At 50.8% G+C, this 11,693-nt stretch overlaps 1 protein-coding gene and 1 pseudogene across 1 annotated transcript; one reads left to right on the plus strand and one right to left on the minus strand.

The window, feature by feature from the left end:
* Positions 1 to 539: 539 nt before the first annotated feature.
* Positions 540 to 3,052, minus strand: LOC135964654 (presequence protease, mitochondrial-like). Its single transcript, XM_065518857.2, has 2 exons — positions 2,457 to 3,052; positions 540 to 1,824 (listed from the first exon to the last, which is right to left on the minus strand). The coding sequence occupies exons 1-2, from the start codon at positions 2,534 to 2,536 to the stop codon at positions 1,587 to 1,589; spliced, it is 318 nt and encodes a 105-aa protein (XP_065374929.1). The 5' UTR covers positions 2,537 to 3,052; the 3' UTR covers positions 540 to 1,586.
* A 6,903-nt stretch (positions 3,053 to 9,955) lies between these two features.
* LOC135964499 (uncharacterized) lies at positions 9,956 to 10,847 on the plus strand (annotated as a pseudogene).
* The last annotated feature ends 846 nt before the right edge of the window (positions 10,848 to 11,693 follow it).

The raw sequence follows: 11,693 nt of genomic DNA on the forward strand, positions 1-11,693 counted from the left end.
TAGGCACAAATGGGTTTTAATGAGGACCCAAACAGCTTTTGATTATGTGGGCTTTTTTTTTGCCTGTGTAGGTACCTGTGTGTGTTTATATAATTTTTCTATATTCTAAATTAAAGTTGATTAAAAAATTAAAGTATTAAAAATACTTATGCATTAAGGTAAGCCATCATTACATGTTAATATAAATATGTTTGAAAAATACTTCTCATAACAAAGTAAAAAACCGACTACTTAGAGTGATGCTGTGTTGCCTTTTTTGCAAATCTCTGTAGTGTCTGGCTCAGAGGTGAAGCTGGACTCCCCCATCTGCTCTGTATCCAGCTTGCTGTGTGTCACACACCTCACCACGCAGCCTCTAGAAAGTACACCATGTACTTGGGCAAGAATGAGTGAAAAAGACAATGTGTTGATAGTGGTATGAAAATAGCATTTCTCTTACTGCAGATCATACACGGGGGTCATCAGACATGGTCTGAGACCTGCTGGGAAGAACAGCAGCCTGGCCCTGCTACCCCCTGGCTTCTGCTCACAGCACTGACCCCAGCTAATCCAAGAACATGTCACCTATAATGAGAATATTGAAGAAAAAGCAACCATCTTTCAGATGTGTCCATATCATGATACGGTACATGGGTAAGGTAAGCTGAACACAACATAAAAAAGAAAACTTACAAACCCTCCCTTCATCTCATTAAAGATGACTCCTTTAAAGACCAAGGGCATCTGGGGGTCGCTGGAGTTCTCATGTTCCAGCCGCCATCCTTCCTGCCTGAGGACAAATAATTATAAGCGGACAGTGACTCAAATACTAAAGTCTGTATCAACTAGTTAATCACTCATGACATACCAGAAATCCAGCTCACGTAAACCTGGGAAAAAGGTGGCATCCAAATACACTGAGAGGAGATTCTGAAAATCCTTGGGATTTTGTGTGGAAAATGGATCCAGAGTATAATCACTAGCTGGGTACAAAGGAAAAGTGAAATTGTAAAATTTAACAGATTTCTACTAAAATTATTGAATCTCAAGCCTCATTTCCCCTTTGTACTAGGACAGTAAATTGTAGCTATTCTTGAGATGGGGCAGTGGCTCCATGCTCTGGCCTCCGACCTCAGCAGCTGTCCCAGCTCATCACCCTGAGTGCCGGCTTTCCCATCCCGTCTCAGGATCTGCACTGGACGGGCACCAGGGCTTTCTTCAGCGAACATCTAAACTCTCTCAAGTGTCTCCAGAGACTTTCACACGTCTACAAAGATGACCTCATTCTGTAAGAGCGTGGATTTAACTTGCTCTTCGATGTCACTCCTTCACAGAGTGCACTGTTCATCGTCACCCTATCCACTAGCGTCAGTCTTACTAAAAGTCAAACATCAATGTTAGTGGTAACTCTGGAGGCCTGGCATTGTAATGATATCCCCAAGAGAAAATTGTTTTGAACCTTTCTAGGAAAAGTTCACGTACGTTTTATTCAAATGCCAGTTTTTATAATCTCGCTACCATGTGGCTTTCCTGAAGAATGAAATTTCTAACGTCCTTCAAGTAGAGAGAGGTAAAACTTTTTCTAGAACATGAATTGCCCACTCCTGTCATCCCTTCTCAGAAACTAACTGAATTCCAGTGGGTGCGCCTGGCAAACGCAAACACGGTTTTCCGTTCAGGATGCTGGTCTTACCTGTGAAGGCGTTCATGAACGTGGAGAGGGGCCGGTTCAACATTTTGAAGAAAGGGTCTCTGCACGGATATTTCCGAGACCCACAAAGGACGGTATGCTCAAGAATGTGAGGAACACCGGTGCTGTCCATGGGAGTGGTGCTGAACTGCACGCTAGGGAAGAAGGAACGGCACGCCAGGGAAGGGGGACGAATAAGGAACAGAAGGCCAGGAATGGGGAGGAACAGAACGCTAGGGAAGGAGAATGACTAGAATACAAAACGTTCATCTTAGTGCTGCGGACACAGTTCCCAGATGCATCATCACCTCAGGCTACTAGAAGTTATCATTCTGACACCACAATCCTCCAACACAGGGTTTCCCAACTCTAATGTAAATCATTGATTCAGACTATAACATTGTATTTTGATGAGATTGTAAGTCCGTGTAAGCTTTTCCTTATTTTTCAAGATGCTCTGTCAATAAAAATACTAGTGAGATGATATTTAAACCACGTAACATACAGTCAGTGCTTTAAACCAAGCTAGTCTAACCCACAGCCTGCAGTCCGCATGCTCAGGATGGCTTGGAATGCATCCCAACACAATCCCTACACTTTCTTAAAACATTGATGTCCTCTATTTATTTATTTTTTTTTTAGCTCATCAACTGTCCTTAGTGTTAGTGTATTTAGTGTGTGGCCTAAGACAGTTGTTCTCCTAATGTGGCACAGGGAAGCCAAAAGATTGGACATCCTTGATTTAAATAAAACTTTCAAAACCATGTTCTTAAAATGCACGACATACCTGAACAGATTATTCCTGTCTTCTCTGGCCAGGTGTAAATACCTGGCTCTTGTGTCATCGTGGCTGAGCTTCATGGCCATCAGGAACGGCTCGGGAACAGATGTCACCTGAGTTAACCAGAAAAACACGAGCAGTTAAACGTAGACGAAATAGCCTGTGAAATGGTGATCTTCGACACACTGAGAAAACTGGATTTTCTGCCTGAAATTAGATGATGCCGGGAAGCCAGTATTTCAGAGCTGGAGAGAACAGAACCATCCTGTCCAAGTCCCTTATCCTACAAACAAGGAAAGAAAGACCTAAAGAAGGCAAATGAGAATGTGTGTATATATATGTATATTTTTGAGTGCTTATTACTGGCTAGGTATTTTCCATTTTTTTATTTTTTAATTTTTTATTCTTTTTTGGCTAGGCATTTTCTAATCATGTCACATAGAATCCTGTGACGGAGGTATTCTCATCCTCATTTACAGATGAAACAACTGAGGCTCAGGGTGATGAAACAAGCTGCCCGAATCAGAGCCAGGATTCGCCCTGGTGTCTGCCCTTCCCACGGTACTGTGCTGCACCTAAGTAACACAGCACCCTTTACAACACCTGCTGAGTGCCTCCTGCTTTTGTGTACTGCACCTCAGTAACACAGCACCCATTCCAACATCGGCTGTGTGCCTCCTGTTTCTGTGCATATAATCTCCTGTAGTGCGAAGCACGGGCCTGCAGGACGGGCAATGCTGGAGTGGGCTAGCCGGCGACAGCGGGGAGAGGGTCCAGGATCAGTCTTTGCTTCTCCTAGTTTGGGATGGATTCTCGGTGGTAGCTGTAAGCACTAAGCTGGGGCTTCCAGAACAGCTGGAGGGGCTGGGAGGATAGAAATGCCCCCCAAAAAGATGAGACTCCCCACTCCTGGGGCAGGGTGGAAGATCTTCTCCTACCTTAGGCAAGCCTCCTGGTAAGTGTCCATACTCTTTGGTATGAAAGAAACTGTCTTCTCTTCCAGTCAGGCCAGCCGGCCCAGCCCTCTCCCGCAATCACATACCACGTCCCTGTGATCACCACGCCACTTGCCACTCCCTCCGTCCAGGTGCCATGAGTCACCTGGCCAAGCACACACAGCAAGTCACTGGCAGAGGTGAGACCTCGGGTCTCCTCAGCCCAATCTAGGGAGCCTGCCATCCAACAGTCATGCATAAAGCGGCCCACTACGACCTGCATTATCTACCGCTGTTAAATTACTTGTTTCCAAGCTTACCGTACTTTGTATCAGATGATCAATGCATTTAAAATCAGCAGATACAGTGAGATGTCTGCTTTCTAATAATATATAGCTTTAATAATAGCATTCATGGTAGCTATTTCTCAAACAAGAAACGTGACTTATCATAAGTTTCTATGGCTGGACACAGTGGCTCACACCTTTAATCCCAGCACTTTGGAAGGGCAAGGTGATATGGTTTGGCCACATCCCCACCCAAATCTCATCTTGAATTGTAGTTCCCATAATCTCCACATGTTGTAGGAGGGACCTGGTAGGAGGTAACCGAATCATGAGAGCGGTTCCCCCATGTTATTCTCATGACAGTGAGTATGTTCTCATGAGATCTGATGGTTTTATAAGGGGCTTCTCCCTTCACTTGTCATTCTCTTCCACACCACCCTGTGAAGAGGTGCCTTCCACCATGATTGCAAGTTTCCTGAGACCTCCCCAGCCATGCAGAACTGTGAGTCAATTAAACTTCCTTACTTTTTAGCTCATTCATTATAAATTACCCAGTCTTGGCTATTTCTTCATAGCAGTGTGAGATTAGACTAATACACAAGACAATAGGATTACTTGAACTCAGGAGATGAGACCAGCCTAGACAACAAAGTTTCCACCTACACCTACACCTACACCTACACACACACACACACACAAAATGAGCCAGGCGTGGTGGCACCTTGTCCCAGTTACTTGGGAGACTGAGGTGAGAGGATCGCTTGAGCCCAGGAGTTTGAGGGTGCAGTGAGCCAAGATCATGCCACCGCACTCCAGCCTGGGTGACAGGGTGAGTCCCAGTCTCAAAAATAAGTACATTTCTATAGAATTTGAAAAATAAAGGAGAAGAATCTACCACTCTGGGTGAGGCCCTTATTAATAGTAGCCAGTACTATAAACCCAGGTGTCTGCCCGGCCTTTGCAAGATTCACAAAGGCACTAAGTCTGTTGTCAGGACACCCATGCCTGGACATTGCCTGGAACCCCCTAGTCACTTCCCTGGCTCCCTTGCTGGAGCCCTGCCCAGAGGCAGCTGCTTTCTCACACCACCCTCTCCAGCTCTTCTCTCTCCCCCCAGCAGCAGCAGCTCCCACTCCTCCTCCCGCCCTTGTCCTTGGCCCTCTGCATGGCATCCACCATGTGCCTCCAGTCACAGCCGCATCAGTCTTTCTAGACAGTAAGCTGTTTATCTTTTACATTTGCTACAACATCAAGCATAGCACAGAGCCAACAGCTGGCCAAATATGTGAAGTGTTGTCATTTTTAGTTACTATACTAAAAAAAAAAAAAAAAAAAAAAAATGGAAAAGGTTTAAGCAAATAACAAAACAAAAAAACAAATGAATCCATTTTAATATAAACCCAAGTAAGTATAGGTCCACAATTTCTTCGTTATAATTTTGAAACCCAAATGGCTCAGAAAACTGAAAGATTCTGCAGAAGTTTAGAGCAAACTATTTGATGGCAAAACCTGACTGAACAGATCAGGACACTGAGTCTTCGTGCTCACACTCAGAGAATCATCAGGTTTGGCGGCAGAAACCCTAGTGTGTCTAGGGTTTCTAGAAGGGCGTGCTATGTTGGGCGGGGCTGTGCAAGTGATGGGAGGAGCTTAGTGAGGGGTGGCTCTTTGCAGGTGAGGAGTGAAGCCTAGTAGGTGGGGATGCAGGTGAGCTGGGCCTTGAGGATGGGGCTTGCAGGAGATGGGGTGGAGCCAGTGGGGCGGGGCTGCAGGCAAGCTAGGCCTTGGGGGCGGGGCTTGCATGCGAGAGGCGGGGCCTTGTGGGGGCAGGGCTGGCAGAAGAGGGTGGGGCTTGGTGATGGACCGGGCTGTTCAGGTGAGGGTAGTGGCCTAGTTGGGGGCTGCCGGAAGCTGGGCCAGGTGAACCTTGGTAATCCTCTGTGGCCTTGGTCCTGTGTCTCAGGCTGTGCCCAGCAGGGAGGCCGGCCCGATCGAGCTGCGGTCTCCTCCCTGAGAGCGAGGGCTCCTTCCCCCAGCGCGAGTTAAAGCACCGTGTGTCCACCTGTGCAGTGGCTGGTCCCCATGTGACCTGGAGGGCAGAATCCCTGGGTCCTGCCTCTGGTCCGGGGCTTCTGCTTCCCCTTCCTGCAGTTCCTGGGAGCGTCTGTGTGTCCAGGGGGCTCTGATCCCTGTCTAAGGACCACGGGTGAGGGGTCAAGATCGCCGGCTGTGGAGCTGGCCTGGATCTTGGTTCTGTGGATCCTCGCTGTGTGGTTCTGGAGCAGTTCTGTCCTCAGGAGAGGGATCCTCACAGCTGCCTCTTGGTGCCGTGAGAAGAATTAATAGGACGACCCCCGGGTACCTGCTCGTAGCCCTGGGCAGGGCCAGCCCTGTGTCTCCACCAGTTCCTTCCCTCTGTGCTCCCCGACACTGTCACATCGCCAGCCTTCATTTCCTTTTCCTTGGACCCAGGCAGCGAGTGCCCCGCTGGCCTTGGCAGCCCCTTCTCTAATCTGTCATCAAATCACTTCCTGACGGACAGCACTGACCAGCCATTGGCATCACCAAAGCCCTACAAAATAGAACCCAACTTTCGTATTAAGCTGTGCAGAGCTGTCCCAGCCCCACTTCCCACAGGCTGGCCTCATTCACCATGGGATCCGTGGTTCTCACCTGGGGCTGGGGGTGCCCCTGGCATCCGGTGGAGAGTGTCAGGGATGTCCCTCCAGGCCCAGTACAGTCCCCCAGCCAGTGGCCGGCAGATAGCAGCACCCAGCCTGATATCTCTGTGGCTTCCGGTTCCCCGAGGCCAGCTGTGCTTTGCTGCCTCTTCATCCTCTCAGACGGGCGCCCTCTCTCCACCTTCGCTGGTTAGCAGGTTCCATCCATTAGAGCTCAAAGCACTGCCTCCCGGCAGCGCAGCCCCTTCTCCTGGCCTGCCGTCTGCCTGTGCCCCGTGGTCTGTGACATGTCCTCGCGGGCCCATCAGAGCGAGGCTCCCAGGGACGGAGCGGTTCCTGTTTGTGTCTCTGTCCCACCTTCTCTGGACCTGGCACCGTGTCCTTTGCTGACAGAGGTCTTGGGTTGATTGTCAGCAAAGCAGACAATCTATATGGCTCTAAATGGCTGTAAACATGCTTGATTGGAGTATTTTAAAAATAATTGGATATGTAAACATTTGAGTGTGACACAGGTGGATTTTTGGGCGAATGGTCTTGTTCTTCAGGGAATAACCACAGGCCCATCCACAAGGACCATTTCCAGCTGATTTATGGAACACTGTTCTACCTAGTTAATTTTTAACCTTATCTCAGCCTGAGAGGTAGGTCAGCATGTGACGAAGATCACTGGTTTGAATACTATCCTGCTCCTTTGGAGCTAGACCTTCCATGCCTCTGTTTCTTCCTTGGTTAGGTAGGAAAGGTATGAGCTACCTCAGAATTGTGAGGCCTGCATCGAGTGACCACATTAAAGTGCCAAGAACTGCACCCAGAATGTTGGTACTTAAAGACCTTTAAACATTCCGATGTTGCATTTTAGTACCCGGGTAAAACAGCAAAGTTATGACAGAGGCAGACGCAGACCCTCGGTGAGGTGATGGCAGGAGGTGGATCACCGACCCTGGAACGAGGGCGTGGTCTGTTCGAGGCTGAACAAAGTGCATGTCGTTGTGTGTGCCACGGAGGTCCCTCTGGTGAAGTCCTGGAAGGGTCCATGTGGCTGAGCCGTGCAGTCTTTCCATGACGTCCGGCAGGAGCAGAGCTTTCGGGTGCAGCCTTGCTCTTGTGTGCACGGCCCTCAACTGTCTCAAAAGTCTGAGGCTTAAAGCAGGCTTGGGGTTTCCTTACACCTCCCAGACATCTAATTTGCCTGGCAAACATGTTTTTCTTGGGTGTAAAGGTGAAGGAGTGGGTGACTCTGGTGAAAGTGTACTAATTACTGCACTTCTGGGTCAGTGACGCTTGGTTGAAGACACTATCTGCCCTGGGTGGACATCTCTGGGGTGGTGAAAACCGGTGGCTGGATGTCACGGGGTTGCCAAGAAGATGCCAGCTTTTTCCTTTTTCCTCAGTAACAACACCCTACTTTGTTTAGGGAAGCAGCACACCCAGCTGAAAATCCAATTCTCTTGTACGGCGAAGCGGCTGGTGACACAGGTCCAGATGCTGGGATGCTGATGGGGGTTCCTGGAGTGGGAGGTGTCGGGAGGCTTTCTTGACCCACAGCAGCCCTGAGCCCTTGTCCGGCCGTCTTGCCTGGGGCATGATGCCTGGAGGGAAAGCAGCTTTGGGGACCCAAGTGCCAGAAGCCAGAGTCTTGGCCTGTGGGGCAGGCCTGGGCCAGGCTCCTCAGAGGATGTCACAGAGCTGCTGCCCATGCGGGGACCACCCACCTCTGAGCCCCATGCAGATTTTCCTCTGTAGCCAAGTGAAATGCTGGTACGGCGAGTGAGGCAGTCAGAGGCACCTTTTGTGGAAGGAAGACAAAGCTGGAGAGAAAGAGGTTTTCCTAAAAGGTAAAAGGAGCTGATACTTCGTTAGGGATAAGTCCTAGGAGTGTGGTTGCTGATGGGTGGAAAACTGTAGCCAGAGAATAAGTGGGAATAGCCCTTGTTGGTATTTAACTGATTGGTTCACGAATGGTCTGAACAGTTCTAGTGAAAAGAACATTTTGGAAACAGAAGTTTTCATCCTGCCTGACAAGCAGCATGACCGTGGGCTGTTTCATCCTTCCTGGGCAACAGTGAGAGGGTCTCAGGCCCTTCTGGCCCTGTGCTGGCATTTCCTCAGGGTGTGTGTCCCATCCCGAATAGGCTGGAATGCCTCTGGGTGCAGCTGAGCCTCTTGAAAAGGGAAGAGTCATGTGACGTGCTCTGGGTGAACAGGAAAATGAGGGAGGACAGGAAGAGGGGCCTGGAGGTGAGGAGGATGGTGAGCAACCTGGGGACAGGTGACGGAGGGTAGCGCAGGGGACAGGGGATGGAGGGTAACACCACTTCTCCAGGTGCCTTTGGGGGATGCTGCCACCTCTCGCACCCCAGAGTGAAGTCAACAGGATTCTGTTCCCAGGAGCCCCAAAGCCTGGCAGCTGGGATTGGCCCAGTATGAACCACCGTTCACTGGCTCTGCACCCTGAGACAGGCTCCCTGGTGTTTCCACCCTGGCTTCCCATCTGGACAGTGGGACCCTGAGTGTCACCTTCACAGCTGCGCCCGGAGTCCTGGACTCCAGCGTGTCGTCGGCACTCGTTAGCGTTTCTTTTGTTGTGGTCCGTGGATGAAGTGGCTCTTTCTTTATGTGTTCACAGCCCTCCTGCTCACTTTACCTTCTGGGAACACTTTTTAACATAGCTTCGTATGTGGGGAGGACTCGAGTGATTAATCGAATGTTTCGTCAGGTGCGGTTCTTCTGTTTCCCAGTTTTGACACAACATTTGGTGAAATTTCCAGGGACTCCTGTGGTCAGCCTCACAGTTTCACTCTGTCACTTTCTAATGCAGTATTCTTTGGGAGTCTTTTAAATTAAGTACCATCATTTCAAAATAAGTTTTATAATATGCAGTTTCAGGTTAATTCTTTACCTTTGTGTGTCAGGCAGTGGCTCTCCACCTGTGAGTAGTCAGAAAGGTTCGCGCAGTTTTCCAGGGCGGCCTTTGCATTTACTGGAACTATTAAGAACTGTTTCCTGCTTAGGCCGTGGTTGACACACAGTGCGCGTGAGGCCATGCGTGGCTTAGCGTCTTCTGCAGGCTTAGAGGTCACTTTCTGTTCTTCCCCAAGCCTGCTCTGCTGTGCCGAGTGTTCACTGCGGGCGACGGTCACACTGTCTGGCACAGGCCACCGAGGCCACAGGGCGGACTCCACCTAGCGGAGCCTGCAGAATGGCAGAGCCCAGCCCTTCACAGGGAGCAGAAAGCGCAAGCCTGTGATCAGAGCTGTGCTAGCCCAGAAAGCCTCCGAACAGGTTTAATTTAGGAATCAGCTCCTACCAGCTGCCCATGTTTAGGATGTGTTTGAGATTTTGTGATTTTTCCTGCACTGAAGCTACTGGGCTGGCTCTGAGTCACCGTCATGGGACTTCAGGTTGCCCCGACGGGAAGCGGCGGAGGCGGAGGGCCGCACAGAGGCTTGCTGCCGTGATAATGAAGGGCTTGTTGCCTCTTGGAACAGCGAGTTCAAGCTCTTTGTAATTGTCAGCGTAAATAGTGACCCGCTGAGGACATGGCTGTAATTCAGGGTGGCATGGTTGATTGTCATCATTGATATCAGGTACCTGCCTGTAAAATGATGGTACCCATAGTGCGGCTCCAGGAGGGCAGCTCCTGCCAAACACACGTGCTCCTGGGCCCCCGCAGGCAAGGTCGTGCTGCCAGCCAGGCCTGCAGCGGTGGGTGCAGGGGGTCTTCATGGCACTGAGGGCCTCCCTCGTTTGCTTGTGGGGCCCAGCCCTCTGTCCCTCCCTGTCCCCATTGCGGTTCCTCCCTGGGTTCTCCCAGCCCCATGCACACCTCCGTCTTCACAGCTTCCGTAGTTTTCTCGTGGGAGCCCCACGTGGGCGCCTGGGCAGGGATCGTGTGTTAGTCGAGTTCTCTCCAGCCATCCCTAGCTCATGGCTCAGCAGGTCCCTTCAGATGAGTCAGTCAGCTGTGTGGCTGCATGTTCAGGATACTTGTCAGGGGCCTTCCTCAGGTCAGAGCAAGACCTACGCTCACCTCCTCCGCGGGACTTTGGAGCCTGCCCTGGAGAGACGCCAGCCACGTCCAGAGGGGCCGCCCGGGTCCCCGCGGGCTGGTGGGAGTGACTTCTGAGCCACTCGAGGCCCCACTTTGTGTTCCTACACCCCACAAAGCCACTTAAAGCACCATATTCTGGTGCCGTGTGCCTCTCGAGTGTGGCACACAAGCCTGGACGGGGATGTGAGCGGGCACTGCCTTCCTCAGGCTGCACTTGTGTTTTGGGGCCCCTGGAGCACTCCTGCCTGTGATTCTCGCTGCTGTCTGGGCTCCCCTAGAGGGTCTCACCCGCAACCTGAGGGCCACATTGGCAGCCACTGAGGAACCGGCAGGTCCGGCGTTGGTCCCACTCAGTCCTTCTGGACTTTGGTGACAGAGGAGACAGCAAAGCTTCAGCTGGGAACCCCAGACCTTCTCTGCTTGGGACCCTGGGACTGAGATAGCACAGATCCTGCCATCCACGTGCTGGGGTCCCCCCTGTGCAGCTCCCTCCTCTGGTCAGGGGCCGCGCCCTTGGGCTGGGCAGCTCCGGGTCCTCACACTCAGGGGCTCAGGGCGGGTCCTGGATGCAGAGAGAAGGAAAAGGACGGCGGTTTGAGCCCAATTGTGTTGGCTTCATCTTCTGCCTCTTGTCCCTAAATACATTTGCAAAGTTTTCCAGATGAAAACTCAGAAGGGATTTTTAATGACTGGAATCTGTGAATTCCATGGAAGCCAAGTCTGTCCTCAGCTGGTCACTGTTTATGCTAACAGTTATAAACAGCATGAACTTGCTGTCCTGAGAGGCAACACACCCTCCATTCTCTCTGCAGTGCAGCTGTCTTGGTGGATGGAACATGCCCCTCCTCCCTCCCTCTCCCTTCCTCTCTTCCTCCCTCCCCCCTCCCCTCTCCCTCCCTCCCCCTCCTCTCTCCCCCTGCGCCCCCCATCTCCCTACCTCTCCCCTCCTCTCTCCCTCCCTCCCTCCTCCTTCTTCCTGTCTTCTCTCACCTTTCTCCCCTTACCTTCTCTTCTGGGTGAGGGACAGAAGAGAAGAGACCTCCGGAATCTTCTTCTTCATCCAAGCAGCTTGGGGGCAGCATCAACAGCTGCAATTTGCCTGTCCCAGCAGGTGCCTCAGGGCAGTCTTTCTAATGGGAATCCTGGAATCATGTCTTTCCTTAATGTGTCCTAAAGGCTGGAGGACATGAAGTGAAACAATGCTCCATGCTCAGTCCTGTGATTTTGTGTATTTATTGGACTTACTTTGAAATTAAACTAAATGATACCCAAGGTAGAGCATTAAAAAA

Source organism: Macaca fascicularis, chromosome 8, assembly GCF_037993035.2.
Source record: "Macaca fascicularis isolate 582-1 chromosome 8, T2T-MFA8v1.1".
Lineage (NCBI taxonomy): Eukaryota > Metazoa > Chordata > Mammalia > Primates > Cercopithecidae > Macaca > Macaca fascicularis.

Excerpts from the sequence above, each read along its gene's own strand:
- LOC135964654 (XM_065518857.2), bottom strand. The coding sequence starts at position 2,536 with ATGGCCATGAAGCTCAGCCACGATGACACAAGAGCCAGGTATTTACAC. Across the intron at positions 1,825-2,456 it reads GACAGGAATAATCTGTTCAG|CGTGCAGTTCAGCACCACTC; the intron begins GTATGTCGTGCA and ends CTTCTTCCCTAG.